Source organism: Panthera leo, chromosome B2 (genome assembly GCF_018350215.1).
Source record: "Panthera leo isolate Ple1 chromosome B2, P.leo_Ple1_pat1.1, whole genome shotgun sequence".
NCBI lineage: Eukaryota > Metazoa > Chordata > Mammalia > Carnivora > Felidae > Panthera > Panthera leo.
The window spans coordinates 40,771,950-40,789,500 of record NC_056683.1 but is presented as its reverse complement, the minus strand read 5'-3'; the positions used below and the strand labels follow the sequence as shown (position 1 = coordinate 40,789,500).

At 54.5% G+C, this 17,551-nt stretch overlaps 2 protein-coding genes across 3 annotated transcripts; one reads left to right on the top strand and one right to left on the bottom strand.

Moving 5' to 3' along the window:
• The first annotated feature begins 2,546 nt into the window (after positions 1 to 2,546).
• On the top strand, positions 2,547 to 14,274 carry PEX6 (peroxisomal biogenesis factor 6). Of its 2 annotated transcripts, XM_042938798.1 has the most exons (17): positions 2,547 to 3,464; positions 4,942 to 5,105; positions 5,608 to 5,691; positions 8,817 to 8,919; positions 9,003 to 9,136; positions 9,782 to 9,893; positions 10,504 to 10,712; positions 11,143 to 11,338; positions 11,529 to 11,605; positions 11,765 to 11,897; positions 11,979 to 12,184; positions 12,311 to 12,372; positions 12,619 to 12,727; positions 13,013 to 13,129; positions 13,254 to 13,331; positions 13,489 to 13,628; positions 13,811 to 14,274. In XM_042938798.1, exons 1-17 carry the CDS (start codon positions 2,583 to 2,585, stop codon positions 13,945 to 13,947), a joined length of 2,943 nt encoding a protein of 980 aa, XP_042794732.1. In that variant the 5' UTR covers positions 2,547 to 2,582; the 3' UTR covers positions 13,948 to 14,274. The 2 variants fall into 2 exon arrangements, with proteins under 2 accessions (XP_042794732.1, XP_042794733.1); XM_042938799.1 differs by lacking the exon at positions 13,254 to 13,331.
• A 48-nt stretch (positions 14,275 to 14,322) lies between these two features.
• GNMT (glycine N-methyltransferase) lies at positions 14,323 to 17,207 on the bottom strand. Its single transcript, XM_042938804.1, has 6 exons — positions 16,963 to 17,207; positions 15,991 to 16,118; positions 15,448 to 15,564; positions 15,094 to 15,236; positions 14,861 to 14,982; positions 14,323 to 14,778 (listed from the first exon to the last, which is right to left on the bottom strand). Exons 1-6 carry the CDS (start codon positions 17,205 to 17,207, stop codon positions 14,607 to 14,609), a joined length of 927 nt encoding a protein of 308 aa, XP_042794738.1. The 3' UTR covers positions 14,323 to 14,606.
• Between the last annotated feature and the right edge of the window lie 344 nt (positions 17,208 to 17,551).

Sequence of the window (17,551 nt, the reverse complement as noted above, 5' to 3'; positions counted from 1 at the left end):
AATGGGAACTTCCATCCATTTCAATTCAGGTCCTTAGTACATTCTTTTTTTTTTTTTTTTTAATGTTTATTTTTGAGAGAGAGAAAGAGAGACAGAGTGCTAGCTGGGGAGAGGCAGAAAGAATGGGAGACACGGAATCTGAAGCTGGTTCCAGGTTCCTACCTGTCAGCACAGAGCCCAACACGGGGCTCAAACTCACCAACGGCGAGATCATGACCTAAGCTGAAGTCGGACTCTTAACTAACTGAGCCAGCATGGCACCCCAGGTCCCTAGTACATTCTTGCATGTTCCTTTAAGATGTGGAATTGGGGGCACCTGCATGGCTCATCTGACTCTAAGCATCTGACTCTTGATTTCGGCTGAGGTCATGAGCTCACTGTTTGTGAATTTGAGCCCCACATCGGACTCTGTGCTGATGGTGCAGAGACTGCTTGGGATTCTCTCTCTCCCTCTCTCTGCCCCTCCCCTGCTTGCTCTCTCTTTCTCTCTCTCAAAAATAAATAAATAACTTAAAAAAAAATTTTTAAAAATGTGGAATTGGAGGAGCACCTCCAAAAAAAAAATGTGGGGCAACGAGTGGTTCAGTCGGTTAAGCATCTGACTCCTGATTTCGGCTCAAGTCATCATCTCACAGTTCATGAGACTGAGTGCCACATCTGGCTCTTCACTGACACCACAGAGCTTGCTTGGAATTCTCTCTCTCCTTCTCTCTCTGCCCCTCCCCCGCCCAGAGGGATGTTTAAATGAACACTAAAAAAAAATTTTAATAAAAAATAATAAAGCTTATTTATTTATTTATTTATTTATTGAGAGAGAGAGAGAGAGAGCGAGCAAGCGAGCGCAAGTGGGGAAGGGGCAGAGACAAAGGGAGAGAGAGAATACCAAGCAGGCTCCCTGCACCACCAGTGCAGAGCCCAATGTGGGGCTTGAACTCATGAACCGTGCAATCATGACCTGAGCCGAAGTCAGACACTTAACCAACTGAGCCACCCAGGTGCCCCAATGACTCTTGATCTTGAGATCATGAGTTCAAGACTCATGTTGGGCAGATTACTTTAAAAAAAAAAATTGTGGAACTGGGAAATTTCAAGTTTAAGACTAGAAGTACCTCCAGGAACTATAATCATTTAAAAAATATTTTGTCTCGCTAGGAATAGAAATACCTTGTAACATATAAACCTAATATTCAACTCTCAGATTTTCAGGAATGCCTAATGTACAAAGTAGGGGGCTGCCTCAAGCTCTTCAGCTGTGAAGGAAAGAAGTAAGTTGTGCAGTGGTTGGAGGAGAATACAAGGTCCAGAAAAAGTAAATTACCACCTAGGCGCTGGGTGGCTCAGTTGGTTGAGCATCCAACTTTGGCTCAGGTCATAATCTCGCGGTTGGTGAGTTTGAGCCCCACATTGGGCTCTGCACTGGTGGTGAGGAGCCTGCTTGGTATTCTCTCTCTTCCTCTCTCTCTGCCCTGATCTGGGGCTCGGGCTCTCTGCTGTCAGCAAGGATCCTGCTTCGGATCCTGTCCCCACCCCACCCCTTCTCTCCATACCTCCCTTGCTCACACTCTCTTTCTCTCAAAAATAAACATTAAAAAAATAATAATAATAATTTTTAAAAAGCAGATTACCACCAACCAATCCATTGATTCTAAGTGCAAATATATTGTTAATAACTTGAAATGTGGCCTACTAGTGTCCAAGTGACTTGCACAGAGCAGTGGAGGTGGAGACAAGGATGGAATCTTTTTGGGAAGCAAGCTGTTGGTTGGGTGCTCATGACTGAAGCCTTAAACACCTCTCTTCCTCCTGCTCTGCTTCCCATCCCTCCAGGGTAGAAACAGGACATGGGCCTCCAGTCTGCAAGGACTGATGGGGGGGGGGGGGGTGAGGAGCAGAAGGGAGAGCAACCGGTTTTGGAGGAATGAAAAAGCAAAGTTGCTTTGTCTTCACTTCAAGTTTGTTGGGAGTAGAAGGAACAGGACAAGAAACACCGGAACGTGGGTTTTGTGTAGGATGTGTTGAAACAGATGTGGCAGCACCAAGTACTCCAGGACTACGTGAATCACATGTAGTAATCCAGCCAGCAGCCACTACATACCCATAAGCACTGTGAGACCGTTTTATCCTACCACTCCCTCCTGTAACCTTCCCCACAATACCCAAATCCCAGTGCCTATAGTTCCACACTGGAAAGTGTAGGAGTTCCACAGAGTAGTGGAATCCTTCCTAAACACTCCACCCATAGCTCCTAGCACTGGGCCAAGTTGGTCCTGGGCACGCAGGAAGTTCGCTGATCATTCAATTAACTGCTAAGTGCGTGGCAGAAGAGCACGTTAATCCCTAGCAGGCGCTGCAGGCAGATCCCTGCAAACACGGTCTCAAAGGACTACGCAACGGCAGTGAATGCGTTACTGCCACAGAGGCACCAACCCGTCAATCCCAGCCGGGGCTCACCCTCCACGAGGACGCTCCAGGAATGCGCCGCCCCTCCTACTCTTCTCGCGCCTCCCCGGAGGGAAGCGGAAACCGCGTGCGGCGCTGGCCCGGAAGCCGCGCTCCAACGGCTTCCTCGTTGGTCTGTCACCATGGCGCTGGCAGTCTTGCGGGTCCTGGAGCCCTTCCCGACCGAGGCACCCCCGTTGGCGGTGCTGCTGCCCCCCGGGGGCCCGTGGCCTGCAGCGGGACTGGGACTGGTGCTGGCCCTGCGGCCTGCAGGGGAGAGCCCTGCAGGGCCGGCGTTGCTAGTGGCGGCCCTGGAGGGGCCGGGCGCAGGGACCGAGGAGCAGGGTCCCGGGCCCCCGGAGCTGCTGGTTAGCCTCTCGCTGCTGCGGCTCCTTGCTCTGGGCCCTGGGGCGTGGGTGCGGGCACGGCCCGTGCGGCGGCCTCCGGCGCTGGGCTGGGCGCTGCTTGGCACCTCGCCGGGGCCCGGGCTCGGACCGCGAGTCGGGCCGCTGCTGGTGCGGCGCGGAGAGGCCCTGCCAGTCCCCGGACCTCGGGTGCTGGAGACTCGGCCGGCGTTGCAAGGACTGCTGGGCCCAGGGACGCGGCTAGCTGTCACTGAGCTCCGTGGGCGGGCCAAACTGGGTCCGGAGACTGGAGACAGCAGCCCGCCCCCACCTCCGCCCGTGGTGTCCTCCTTCGCGGTTAACCGCACAGTCCGGCAACTCCGGGGAGTTCTGGGAGGGACTGGAGATTCACTGGGTGTAAGCCGGAGCTGCCTCCGTAGCCTGGGCCTCTTCCAGGGCGAATGGGTGTGGGTGACCCGGGCCGGGGAGTCGTCGAACACTTCCCAGCCACACTTGGCCAAGGTGCAGGTCCTAGAGCCTCGCTGGGATCTCTCTGAAAGGCTGGGACCTGGCTCTGGGCAGCCAGGAGAGCCCCTCGCTGACGGACTGGCCCTGGTGCCTGCCACTCTGGCTTTTAATCTCGGCTGTGATCCCCTGGAAGTGGGAGAGCTCAGAATTCAGGTAGGATACAGGACTGAGGTCAGGAATGTTTCCACCCCCTTATTCCCTCTTCCTTACCTCAACTGAATTGGAAGAAAAGAGCTGTAGAATTTAGGTCCCTTACTCCTTAGATCCTAATGTCTCTTAGTCTCATTTATCTATTCTCTGTAATCAAAATATAACTCTCCATGGTGTGGTGGTGCATGGGAAGGGATTTCCTCTATTCAGGGGAAAGAAGAGAGGCATAGTCAAATTACCAGGTGTTTACAGTATGTTAATCTACTCAATTACTTGTTGAATTGCTGCAATGTATCCAGAATTGTACTGAATAATATGGAGGATGATACCTCATTGTTTTTGCTCATGCTTATCCTTGACTTCAAGTTCCTTCCTGTTCTTGTAGCCTCATCTGTTAAAATCCTACCATCCTTTCCTTTTAAAGCCCATCTAAAGATGCCACCTTCTCAAAGCCTTACATAATCTTACCACATATTTAACATAAATTCTTCCTCCTGTAGCATTTTGTATCTTCCTTAGGGTATTTATTTTCTGCCCTGTTACGATTATGTACTCTAATTCTCAGTTGTATGTTGTAAATTCCTTGAAGGGGAGGGCTCTTTATTATCTTTAGTGCCTGGGGTTGGATTTTAATATTTTTTAAAAATGTACCTAAGAGAAGCTTTTGGCTTAGATTACTTCAAGAATATTGTTGTATTTGGGGGAACAAATATAGTCTAATATTTAATGAGGCACCTAGATGTGTGGTTTAGGCCTGCACTGTCCCATATGGAAGCCACTAGCCACATTGTGGCTTTTTCAATTAATTAAAACTAAATAAAAATTAAAACTCAGTTCTTTGGTTGCTTTAGTCTCATCTCAAGTGCTCGATAGCACATGTAGATAACATCTCTAGCACTGTAGAAAGTTCTGTTAGATCATGCTGGCATAGCCAATTAGTGCTATAAGATGTCAAGAAGGATATAAGATATGCATGAATAGGAGTCTGGTGTGGGTTTCCTTTTGAATGGAGGAAAAACTCTGGAGTCCTCAGACTGGAGCTCATTGAGCTGAACCAATCCTGTCAGCTTTACTGAGATCGTATCCGTTTCTCACAGCCTGAATTCAGAGTGTCCCCACTAATGTCCAATTAATATCAATCCCAGTTTTTGCCTGGTGGCTACTCAAAGGGCTTGTGGGAATGAAGTGTCTTTACCACTTTACTGACTCAGGGCCAACTTAAAGTATCACAGAAAGATTATTTTTACTGGGGAACTGTTTGGAGCCAGAGTCAGAAATCTCTTCCTGGTGCCCATTAGGAGGAGAGGTTTCTGTTTCCAGGGAAGAGATACAGGTATTCAGTTCTGCTGCCTTAGGCCTCCCCTCCCATGGGCCTTGTGGATAGAGGATGCAAATAGAAATATTGGCTGCTAAAGTTAAGGTAGGGCAGAGCCTGACTCCTTGGAAGAAGGTTATAAGGTGGTGGTTATTTCTCTAATAGAGGTACTTGGAAGGCTCCAGCACCCCTGAAGACAAAGGAAGCTGCTCAGTGCTGCCTGGGCCTCTGTTTGCCAAAGAGTTACACATCGAAATTGTGTCCTCTCCCCACTACAGCACGAATGGAAATTATGACCATGTTCTTTACCGGCACTTTCAGACACCCAGGTTAGCTGCTTCCCCCTTTCAAGAAGATAGCATCTCACCCTTGTTGCTCTCCTCCTATCCCATGCCTTAGATTCAGGTCCCACAGAGCCTTTGACTTTACAAAGCCACATTTTAAGCAGTATTGCGGCTAGATGCCTCTTGGTGTAGCAGGCGGTCCATAGAAGAGAAATTGGTACCGTGAGGTGAATCTGGACATTCTAAACTGAGGAACCTATGAATTGAGAGGGCCCCCAAAGAGCCAGGACTCAGCTTCGCCCCCTCACTGCTCTCTGATCCTCCTTTCTAGCCTCTCTGCCATCTCCCTCCCTACCCCCCCCCCCCCCCCCCCCGCCCCGCCGTGGTTCATTCTAGGTCACACTTGTTCTCTGAACAACCGCTTGGGATCTCTGGGTGGGCAGTAGGTCCCTATGGTCTGCAGGTTGGGAGTGGACATGTGGGGATATGTCAGGCCCATGTTCTTGACTCTCATTGTGAGCTGACCAGGGCCACTGCTGTGTTGCAGGGCAGTCCAGGAAGGGGATGTTCTGTGTGTGCCAACAGTTGGGCAAGTAGAGGTCCTGGAAGGAAGCCCAGAGAAACTGCCCAGGTATGCAGCTGCCTCCTGTCCTACAGTTGGGATTTTTAACCTGGGTGCAAGAGTTCTACGATCCCCTCCCTGCAAGTTGTGTGGAATAATTTTGTATATAAGGAAATACTGCTGTTTTTGTCATGTACATTTTTCTAGAGAAAAGGTACATGCTTTCTTCGGGTTCTCAAATGGGTGAAGGACTGAAAAAAGATAAAGAACCACTGCCTACTGCCTGTGGGAGGTGTTTTATCCTCAACTTGTTGGGTGGTCATAGGTAATGTAAAGCATTAAGAAGTTTAAGAGCCTAGACCAACATGAGACTCCTTGCTTTTCCTTCTCAACCACAGTGTTGTTTGCACCAGGTTTCGGGCCACACTTCCCATATACTCAACATAAAGAGACCCAAGCTTTGATTTCTGCCCTAATCGATAGTGTGTGCACATGGAACTTTTCAATCCTATCTCCCAAAATGGGGGAAAGAGAGATTGCTGCTGTTATTGAGGGGCCTTCTCTTTTTCTTTATCCTCAATAAAGAGAAATATAAGCATGACTGAGCCAAGCACCCAAAACAGGGAGTCCATCCTTTTGCCACCCTGTCGACTCTGATCACAGGGGTTCCGTGTAAAATGGTGAGGCAGAGAATTCAGAGACTGCTTTGTGAAAGGGGAGAATGTGTAGCCTGATACCCCAGGACTGATTTCCTATAGTGATGTCCTAGAAGGAGAACACAACCGATTGACACGCTAAGCCAATGTTCAGGGGATTTCAGTGAGGTGATGGGACCAGCCTGAAGGAACTGAGGTTTAAGAGTTGGCATGCCCAAGGTCTCTGGCCTAGTCAGCTTGGGTCCTCTGCCAAGGCAGATGCCTTGTCTGGAGCACCTGATTCATCCTTGGTCAACATTCAGAGCTTGGTTCACTCAGAGTTGTGGTACTCAGATGAAGCGCCTGGTAGTGCATGTTGTAACCCCACTTGATGCTCACGGCGCCTCTTTGAGCTTTCCCAAATCAAATCTACAACTGGGGCCTCGTAGAAAGTGCCAGGCCTGTATTAGTCACTTCTGTCTCCCATCTTAAATATAGCAAACATCTATGAGCTAGCTTTCTGTAGGAAACCTACAGAATGCCCACCCTTTGTACCTTCAGAGGAAAGTAGGCACTGGACCCTTCTGAGATAGACCAGCAAGCCTGTTCTGTTCCTGGATGTCTGCTGTTCTGGCCCTTTAGCGGCCTGCCTCTCTCTGGCTGCTGAGCACACAGTTCTTCCCCTGAGTAGGTCCTGGAAAGCAGGGTTGGGGTCAGCAGGTTGGCCTAAGGACAGATAGAGATGAGTGCTTTAGCCCTCCTCCCCCAGACCTGGTAAGGAAAGCCCTGCTAGGAGGCTCCTGAGATCCCTGGAACAGAATTCCAGTGTTGGTAGTGTAGCTTCTTCAGGCTCTTCCACGGTTCCACCTCCCCAAAGCAGGCCAGCAGGATCCAGCTGCACTGTCTCCCGTCTGGCTCTTAATAACACACAGCATTCCCCAGAAATACCCAGATGTGTTCTAGAAGTCTGCTCCTTGCACTCACTGAGATGGTCCTACCGCTGTCCGTGGAAAGGGAGTTTCCCCCTAACCCTCCACAGTGCTGTTCCTCCTTGGATTCCACTGCTTACCATGTGCACTGTGACTCAGGAGTGAGATTCCAGGTTATAGACCCACCCACTGTTCATGTATACTGAATAGTAGTAAGTCACAGTCTTCTTTATGTTCTAGTTTTTAACCACAATAACTGCCCACCCTAATAGTTGGCAAGAGTTCACAATACCAGTCTGGTATGCCTGTCCCCTCCGCCTTGAGTTATTCCCACCAATCCACTTTGCTGCCGGAGTAAACAGTTTTATGACTGCGAGACACGGTGAACAGCAATTTGCACCGATTGGAACTTCGAGAGGCCCAAGTCTGGGCCAAGTCATTGCCTTTCTACCTGAGGATTAAAGAGGAGGGTGGGTCATCATTTTTATCTGGAAAATTGGGCTAGTAGCTCCTACCCGCTCCCCCACTCTGCACCCTTAGGACGCTGAAGAGCCCTAATTCACTCTGACACTAGCAGTGACTTGCACAGCCTTGGTTATGGCTGGGGGAGCTTTTGAAAAATACAGATGCCTGAGCCTCCTCAGACCTATTGGAGCAGAATCAAGGTGAAGCTGGGGCCTGTGAAGTCTTTTAACTTTTTCCAAAGGAGAGAAAAATGCTAACTTAAAAGGCTGAGATGGGGCACCTGGCTGGCTCAGTCTGTAGAACATGCAATTCTTAATCTCGGAGTCGTGAGTTCAAGCCCCACATGGGTTTAGAGATCACTTTAAAAAAATTGAGATATAATTCATATGCCATGAAATCCACGTTTGAGGTGTACAATTCAGTGGCTTTTAGTAGATTCACAAGGTTATGCAACCAACACCACTAATTGCAGAATATTTTCATCACCCCAAAACCCTACCCATTAACAGTCACGCTGTACTCCCTCCATCCCTCAGCCCCCAGCAATTACCATCTGCTGAATGGAATCCTACAACATGTGGCAGATACTGATTTTCAGAAGTTTTACAGATCATTCTGATGTGCAGCCAAAATAGAGAATCATTAATCATTAGATGTCTTTAGTAAGGTATCTGCAATTTGATTTTGTGGATTATTGAATAAGAACCAAGGAGCCCTTCCTGCTGAGGCTTTGGAAGGCCTTGGGAGGTATGAATTTGAGGGGAAGACAGTAGTCTGAAGCCAGTGAAAATGGCCAGATGATCATTGCTTAGTGCAGCTGTGTCTTCTGCCATCGGAGTGGGTGGGTAGGCCATTCACCCGGAGAATCACGCCCCCATGGCTCCCTGATGGCTGTCATGAGGGATGTGGAGGATAGTTATGGCTCCTGCCCTCAAAAATGTACATGGGCCAGCCTGGGAGATGAGGAAGACCATTTGCTTTCTTCTACCCCTACTCCTCTCCCCTTCCCCACCCCCCACCATGCCATAACTCTCATGTCCATTACTCATGCTGCTCTTGAGTTTGTCCCTGCTGGGGACCTCTATGATTGAGACAGCCGCCTTGTCCTCAGGGAGGGGTGTATGTGGGCTCTGGGTCTGGGATTCATGGGGCTTCTTTCCTTCAGGTGGCGGGAGATGTTTTTTAAAGTGAAGAAAACCCTTGGGGAAGCTCCGGATGGGCCAACGAGCGCCTTCTTGGCAGACACCGCCCATACCTCCTTGTACTTGGTGAGGCCCTGGGGATGGGAGTAGACCTGGGAAAGAGGCAGAAACAACTCCCAGACACTAAAGCTTCCTGCCACCTTTCACAGGTGGGTTCTACCCTGAGCCCTGTTCCAAGGCTCACTTCAGGAGAATCCACTCCCTGGAACAGCTTGTCTCCTCCGGGCCTGGAGGCCTTAGTGACCGAGCTCTGTGCTGCCCTGAAGCCTCGCCTCCAGCCAGGGTGAGTGAGGCGTGGCCTCAGGGTGTGAGGAAAGCCTGCTCAGAACATCTCTGGAGGGGCAGGGGGCTGGACAAGTAGTTCCTAATGCGCTGGCCGGAGTGGGATTGGGTGGACCTCCCTCAAACTAGCATGCCCAGGCCACTCGCCCATGTCCTTTCTGTAAGCAAATTCCTAGGCTCCTTTCTGGGGATAATCTCCATCCTCCAGGGTCGGCTGGGGAGGAAGAATCTCTACCAGAGACAGCTGTCTCTGAGACTGCCCTTCCCCTTGGGGAGCTCACTACCCATTCTGTCCTTCACCACCCTGGCCCCAAAAGATGCAGTTCCTCATACCACTGGCCTAAGTGTAGACACAGACCGTTCCCTAATTCCTCGTGATTCCAGACCAGACGTAACAGTCAAGGCTTTACTGAAGGCAGCGACAAGGGAGTTGTCCTGGCTGGTGGACATACTCCATGCCCCCTCCAGAGCACCACGGGTAGTATGGGAAATACAACCTCACCATATGGAAACAGCCCTGGAGGAAAGGGGATGCCTCAAGAAAAAAGAAACAGGCTGTCTGCTTTCTAGATCCAAGGACCCCTGTTACTGAGGGCTCTCAACTTTGAGAGAATGGAGGAGACAAGTGTCTGTTCTCTGGTTGCAGAGGTGCCCTCTTGACAGGAACCAGCAGTGTCCTTCTCCATGGTCCCCCAGGCAGTGGGAAGACCACAGCTGTCACTGCAGCCTGCAGCCGCCTTGGCCTCCACCTACTGAAGGTGAGGGTACCTGGAGAGTAGAACCCCGACCACATTTCCCCAGCCCAGATTCTCCTTCTCCCTTCCTCCCTGGCCTGGCCCTAATGCCTCGGCCCAGTGGGCCAGTTGGTCAGGCAGATTCCCATGATTCTCAGCTACTAAGAGAGACTTTAAAAAAGGAGGGGGTTTGGGGTGCCTGGGTGGCTCAGTCAGTTAAGTGTCCGACTTCAGCTCAGGTCACGATCTCACGGTCCGTGAGTTCGAGCCCCGCGTCAGGCTCTGGGCTGATGGCTCAGAGCCTGGAGCCTGCTTCCGATTCTGTGTCTCCCTCTCTCTCTGCCCCTCCCCAGTTCATGCTCTGTCTCTCTCTGTCCCAAAAATAAATAAACGTTAAAAAAATTTAAAAAAATAAATAAAAAAAATAAAAAAGGAAGGGGTTTGAAGATTTTGTTGGACAGTCCAGGGAATGAAGTTAGAGCAAAGAAGAGGTAGGACTTGGCCAGTGTTACCTTCTCCCCCATCCCTGCTCTCTAAAAAGAAGATGGCCGACATCTTCTGGCTCCTCTCCCCGCCATTCCTGCCTCAGTCACACCTGCCCCTTGCTCACAGACCATCGGGGTCTCCTCCCCAGGTGCCCTGCTCCAACCTCTGTGCAGACAGTAGCGGAGCTGTGGAGACAAAACTGCAGGCCATCTTCTCCCGGGCCCGGCGCTGCCGGCCTGTGGTTCTATTGCTGACAGCCGTGGACCTTCTGGGTCGGGACCGTGATGGGCTCGGTGAGGACGCCCGTGTGGTGGCCACGCTGCGTCACCTCCTCCTTGATGAGGACCCCCTCACCAGGTATTATACAGAGCTGGGTCTGTAAAGGGGCAGGGCCAAGCCACCCTCATCTCTCTTCAGCCTTTTGCCCTCTCTTCCTCAATGGCTTCTCAGACATCCTGCCCATTTGGCCATTCTCCAGACGGCCCTGAGCAGAGGAGCTTGGGGTATTCAGAGGGAGGAGGATGTGCTCCCTCGTGTTTTGTGGGGAGCACTAGAAAAAAAGCACAGGCTCTACCCTCAGTGAGCTCCCTGTGTGAGGGGGGAAGCATAGGTCCCCCTCTCAAGGTATGCCCATGGAGCCCCATCCAGGAAGCTGTGGGGTACTCACCTCCTCTCCCATCCCAGCACCCACCCACCTCTCTGCCCTACAGCACCAGCCTCCTGACAGGACAGGGCTCAGGGGCTGCCAGCCACATTCTCACCCTCAGTGCCCACTCCATGTCTGCAGCTGCCCGCCACTGATCGCTGTGGCCACCACAAGCAAGGCCCAGGACCTGCCTGCCGACGTCCAGACAGCATTTCCTCACCAGCTGGAGGTGCCCGTGCTGTCAGAGGGGCAGCGGCTCAGTGTCCTGCGGGCCCTCACTGCCCATCTCCCGCTGGGCCAAGAGGTGAAGCTGTCACAGCTGGCACGGCGGTGCGCAGTGAGTACTGAGGCGGGCACAGGCCTCCCCGCATTCTGAGCCGCGGTGGTACGATCCAGCTGCCCTGCGAGTGAGGGTAGAAAACCCCGAGGCTTCAACACTGGGGCCTCTGCGCCAGCTGGGGGACTAGCCTCCTGAGGGCTCTTGCCAACTGTGCCCTGCTCATGTGTCCTTTCCTGTGGTTCCCCAGGGCTTTGTGGTAGGGGATCTCTATGCCCTTTTGACCCACAGCAGCCGGGCAGCCTGTGCCAGGATCAAGAACTTGGGGTAAGGAAACTGGGCACAGGAGGGAAGAGGAGGCAAGAGGAACTGTGGGTGGGTGGATGGGTGGGGGCTGGCGGGGGAGGGGAGGAGAAACCAAGACCCCGATGGGAAGGATGCTGTACGTCAGGTCCTCCAGAGGCCTTCCTGGGTTTCTCTTTGCAGTTTGGCAGGCGGCTTGAGTGAAGAGGATGAGGGGGAGCTGTGTGCTGCTGGCTTTCCCCTCCTGGCTGAGGATTTTGGGCAGGCACTGGAGCAGCTGCAGACAGCTCACTCCCGGGCCATTGGAGCCCCCAAGGTAGAGACTCCAGGTCCTTGGAGGTAGGACTGCAGCTCTCTTCACCACCATATCCCCAACCATGCACTTTCCGTCTCCTAGATCCCCTCGGTGTCCTGGCATGATGTGGGCGGGCTGCAGGAGGTGAAGAAGGAGATTCTGGAGACCATTCAGCTCCCTCTAGAGCACCCAGAGCTTCTGAGCCTGGGCCTGAGGCGCTCGGGCCTTCTGCTCCATGGTCCCCCTGGCACTGGCAAGACCCTCCTGGCCAAGGCAGTAGCCACTGAATGCAGCCTTACCTTCCTCAGGTGGCGAGGGGGTGTGGGAGGGATGGTGGGCAAATTGGGGGCCGCAACAGGCTGGGGAGCAGGAGGGGCTGGCTGAGAGGTCACTTGTGTGTTTATGCATCTGACAAATCTCATCCTCTCCTTCAGCGTGAAGGGGCCCGAGCTTATCAACATGTATGTGGGCCAAAGTGAGGAGAATGTGCGGGAAGGTGAGTGGGTGAGGAGGGGCCCAGGTTCTAGCCCTTCCCAAACCCCGATGGCCCTTGTGCTGCCTACCAACACCCCCAGGCTGCTCCTGGTCTTTCTAAGTTCTCACGGTCCTTTCCACAAAGGACCTCCCCAGGGTGGCCTAGTACCTGGAGGGATGAGTTGTCACACCTGGCTCTTCCTCCCCTATCTCCTGACTTTAGACCCCCCTGAGCTTCCCCCTCCTGTGTGTCCCTTTCTCTCCTCAGTGTTTGCCAGGGCCAGGGCTGCGGCTCCATGCATTATCTTCTTTGATGAACTGGACTCCCTGGCTCCAAGCCGGGGGCGAAGTGGAGACTCTGGAGGTGTGATGGACAGGTGGGGGTCTGAGCCAGAATGGAGTCTGGGGTCCAAGACGGAGGGATGGGAGACAGGTTGCAACAGTGTTCAGCACCCAGAGTACCTGTCATTCCAGTTCTGAAATAGGGGCCTTGGAGTTGGGTGGGGGACGTTGAAGGGAATGGGGGGCTTGCCTGGAGGGGTGTACAGGGCACAGCCGAGCAGGTGGCCCTGTGGAGAAGACCTGTAAGGACAGGCACTGCTGGTAGGGCAGGGGCCGAGGAAGGGCCAAGGACTCTCTTGCCTTCATGTCCTCATTTGTAGGGTGGTGTCTCAGCTCCTGGCCGAGCTGGATGGGCTTCACAGCACTCGAGATGTGTTTGTGATTGGGGCCACCAACAGACCAGACCTCCTGGACCCTGCCCTTCTGCGGCCTGGCAGGTGTGCACCCCGTACCTCTCACCTCTACCAGGCCCACTGGGGCCTCTCCCCTGACCCCCATCCCATGCCTCCTCCACTCTCATGCTGGGCTCCCTGACCCTTATGCCCGCCTATTTCCCTAAAGATTTGACAAGCTGGTGTTTGTGGGGGTGAGCGAGGACCGCGCCTCCCAGCTACGCGTTCTGAGCGCCATCACGCGCAAGTATGCCCTGTTAGGGGGAGACTCCCAAAGGGCTTGGGCCTTGGGATGGTCCGGGGATAAATGCAACATGCAGAATAAGCTGGTCAGGGATGCCTCTTGACAAAGTAGGGGATGCCAGGTAAAACTGTTTCTCTCCTTTCCTGTATCTGCACGACAGATTCAAGCTAGAGCCCTCCGTGAGCTTGGTGAACGTGCTGGACCGCTGCCCTCCCCAGCTGACGGGGGCAGACCTCTACTCCCTCTGCTCTGATGCCATGACAGCTGCCCTCAAACGCAGGGTTCAGGACCTGGAGGAAGGTGAGTCACTTGCCAGCCCCAGAGGTCAACCAAAAAGCTAATGGGAACCAGGCCTGGTCCTAGATTTCAGAGGAGGGACTGTTGACCTTTGGGGGACTCTGGGCAAGAAGATGCCTACCCAGGGCTCTGCCCTCCTCGGACACAGGCCACAGCCTCTGTTGCTCCCTGTCATCCCCTCCCAGGGCTGGAGCCCGGAAGCTCAGCACTGCTGCTCACCATGGAGGACCTGCTGCAGGCCGCTGCCCGGCTGCAGCCCTCGGTCAGTGAGCAGGAGCTGCTCCGGTACAAGCGCATCCAGCGCAAGTTTGCCGCCTGCTAGGAGCCTCCTGCAAGCCGGGACCCTGCCCACAGTGGCTAAAGGTACTCAGGTGTCCCCACAGAGACCTGAGAGAGCAAGGGGCCCTTTCTCAACGTGCTGCTATTGCACCCAAAGTCGGCCTACCTTCCCGAGAACCCCAAGGTGCCGAGTAGCCCCACAAGAGCTCAGAGGCATCATCCCCTGCCTACCTGTTCATCCTCCCAGGCCAGCTCCGGCTCCAACACTAAAGACCCTCTGCTCAGAAGGAGGGGCTTGGGCCTGGAGTTCTGGGGTGGGGCACTGAGGGAGTCCAGTCTTGGCTGAAAATAAAATGTATGCTGCCCCCTGCTGGTTGTGGTCTGAAAGGGTGCAGTGGGAAAGAGCAAGATTGTGGAAGGAGTGAGCCACAGGGGAGGGCAAGGCGGGCACCACAGGAGCCTGATCCTTCTGATATAAACACCAGGCATGGAGGAACTGAAAAAGGCACAGACTATATTGCTCACGCTTCCATTTGCCTGAACCCAAATCCCTGTACCCCCAGCAGCAGTCTGCCCCTCCCCACACCCCGAGGGTCTGGACCGGGGGTTAGGCTTGGTATGGGGCTGCCAGTTCCCACCTCCCCAGACGGATCTGGCAGTGCCTGGGCAGAGGGTCGTAGGAGCTGAGGCCACGCTCAGCACTCAGTCCGTCCTCTTGAGCACATGGATGAAATAGCAAGGGATGTAGGCCTGGCCAGGCTTGTAAGGCTTGAAGTCCCCCAGGACGCTGTGCTGGCACTTGCCCCCGAAGGCTGCTCGGAGCAACTCCGTGAAGGAAGCCAAACGGTGCGGGTAGTAGGAGAGCCGGAACTTACTGCAACAGAGCCCCCAACCAACCATGAGGGCTGGCGGCCTCAGTACCACCCCTCCTCACCCCTACCTAGCCGAGTGGGTACCTCAAACCAGGAGAACCATCCTGGCCAGCGCCTGGCACCTGCACCGTGTAGTCCAGGGTCACCATGTGGGCCTTGTTGTTCACTGTCAGCACTGATGTCGTGATATCCTTGGTCAAGTCACTCTGTAGGTGGTAGTGCAGGCTGCATTAGCCTCTGCAACCATTGTGGGGCCTGGACCGCAGGATCACGTCCCCCATCCCCCACTCTGGGCCTCCCACCCCCAGGGGCCCCACCTTATAGTAGATGTTCTTTCCTGGGGGTGCACAGCCTGTGCTGAGGATGTGGTCGTAGTTGCGATGATCGATGACCAGCAGGCCCCCAGACCGCACCATGCTCGTGATGTTCCTCAGTGCCAGCCGGTGCTCACTCTGGTCTCCTGAGCTCCGGGCAGGGGCAGAGAGGCTCCATCTGCTCAGGGCTCCGAGCACCAGTCTCCCTCCCATCTTTCTCCTCCCCAGGGATACAGATGCCAAGGCAGAGAGGAGCAGAAAACAGTCTGCTCTGTCAGGAGAGCGGGCACCCAGGGGTCTGTGGAAAGAGGTACAGCTCAAAGCAGGGGCCATGCTCAAGGCCACGCCCTCTCTCACCTCTGCAGTCTGGCAAGTGGGCAAAACTATTGCCAAGGCAGATGACCGCATCGAAGCCGCCCCCTGGTGGCTGGGGCACATCTTTGTCCAGAGTCATCCAGTTGGCTTCTTCAATGACTGGGACCAGGAAGGGGAAGAGGGATCAGGGTGGCACCATGGCACCAGCAGCACTCACCTCCACCAAGTGCAACCCTGCCTCAGTTTCCCCTTCGAGACACACAGGGATTCCCGATCCGGTTAGAAGGAGGAGCTCACCATGGACATGGAGGGGGAAGGGAAGGGGAGAAGGGGTCAAGGGAGGAGGAAGCCAGGATGGGAAGCATGGCTCCGTGCTTCTGTGTTTTTATTTGGGAGGAGGGAGAAGACTCATCACCAGATACCTCATTCTGGTGCGTAAGCCTCCCTTTCCAGGGAAATGAAAGTAATTTGGCTGTCCCCCTTAAGGAAAACAAAGCACACGAGCACAGGAGCTGAAGGAGCCCAGGGCAGAGAGTACCGAGTCCCTGGCGGCTGGGCGGGGAGGGCCTGACTGGACCTGCATACCCCACTTGTCGAAGGCCGGTTCGTGCCGCCGGTTCCAGCGCTCTTTAAGCGCGTATTTCAGCATCTTGTCACTGGCATCCACACTGGTCACGGTGAAGCCCTCTTCCACCAGCATGATGGAGTCCACCCTGGGCAGGGTCAGAGATGAGAGGCCAAGAGGGGCAGTCAGGGGGCCTGGGAAGGCAAGGAGGAGGCCCTGTGCTGGGCACTTCTGTCTCCTCCACTCTTGAGACCATTCCTCTGCTTCCTCTCCTTAGGCCTTCTCCACTGACCTCAAATGACCTGGCAAATCGGTTTATCACCAGGTAGCAAATTCTGGGTTTGGTTTTTTAGCACCTCTTCAGAGCCGGGCGCTCTATAAATGTGCATTAATCCTCATGGCAAGCCTGTGAGGTAGACAATGTTATCCCCACTTGAGGGACGGGGCAAACTGAGGCTCCTGGAATTTAGGAACCTGTGCAGGGGAGGTAGTACAGCATGGTGTTTTGTCTGAATGTCCTCTCCACTAGGTAGAGGGCTTCCGCTCCTCTGAGGCGGGATTTCCACAATTGTAAGTGGGGTATCACTCCTTACCTCATGAGGTTATGTGAGGATCTTAAAAACGGATGTGCCAAAAGCTCCTGGCACCGCGCGTGGCGGCACGGGCAAATATTGAACAAATGTTAACTGTTAACACTGCCCAAGGCCATCACTTCGGGACCAGTGCTGCAGCCAGGACCCGAGCTTACGTCGGTCTGGCGCCAAAGCCCGGCCGCCGCCCTCCCCGGCGAACCGGCAGGCCCCACCCTGCGGTGCTTACACGCCCCCTCTGCCCCCGGGTGTCTTCAGCCCCTCCTCCCAACCGCTCTGCCCCCTCGTCCCGCCGCGGGCCGGCTGCGGCTCGCAGGTGGAGGCTGCCGGACCAACCAGGCCGAGGTCCCCCACACCCCCCCACGCCGAGCCAGCGGCTCCCTGGCCCCCGCCCCGGCTCACCCGGTGCCGCAGGCCACGTCGAGCACCCGCTGGCAGCCGTGCTGGCGCAGCAGCCCGAGCAGCCAGGCCTTGTACTCGGCCGTGCGGCTGCGGGTGTCCCCGATGTAGAGCTGCCACACGCGTGCCGCCTCTCCGTCCGCGTACTGGTCCGGGAGCCCTTCGGCCGCCACCCCCAGGGAGCGGGTGCGGTACACACTGTCCACCATCGTGCAGCGCGCCTGGCTCCGCGGCGGGCGGCCCCGCATTTATAGTACGGCCCGGCCGCCCCACCTGTCCAATGGCAGGTGAGCGCGGGGACACGCCCCTGCTGGGCTCCCAGCCTCGGGGAGGGCGCTGCCCGGCGTTTTGCACCAGCCCTTCTCGCCGGCGGGAAGATCCAGCCCTCTGGGCGACCCCGTGGCGGGAAAGGGCCCTCCCAGCCCCCTACCCTCTAAAGCCAGGTATCAGGAGGACTGGGGAGGGGTCAGAAGAGGTGGGAACTGTGAGATCGCCCACTCCACCCCTACCCAAGCTGGGAAAAAAGGAAACTCCCTAGTCCACACAGAGATCAGCGCCTAGGACTGGACCGTCGCTAGAGGAGGAAAGTATT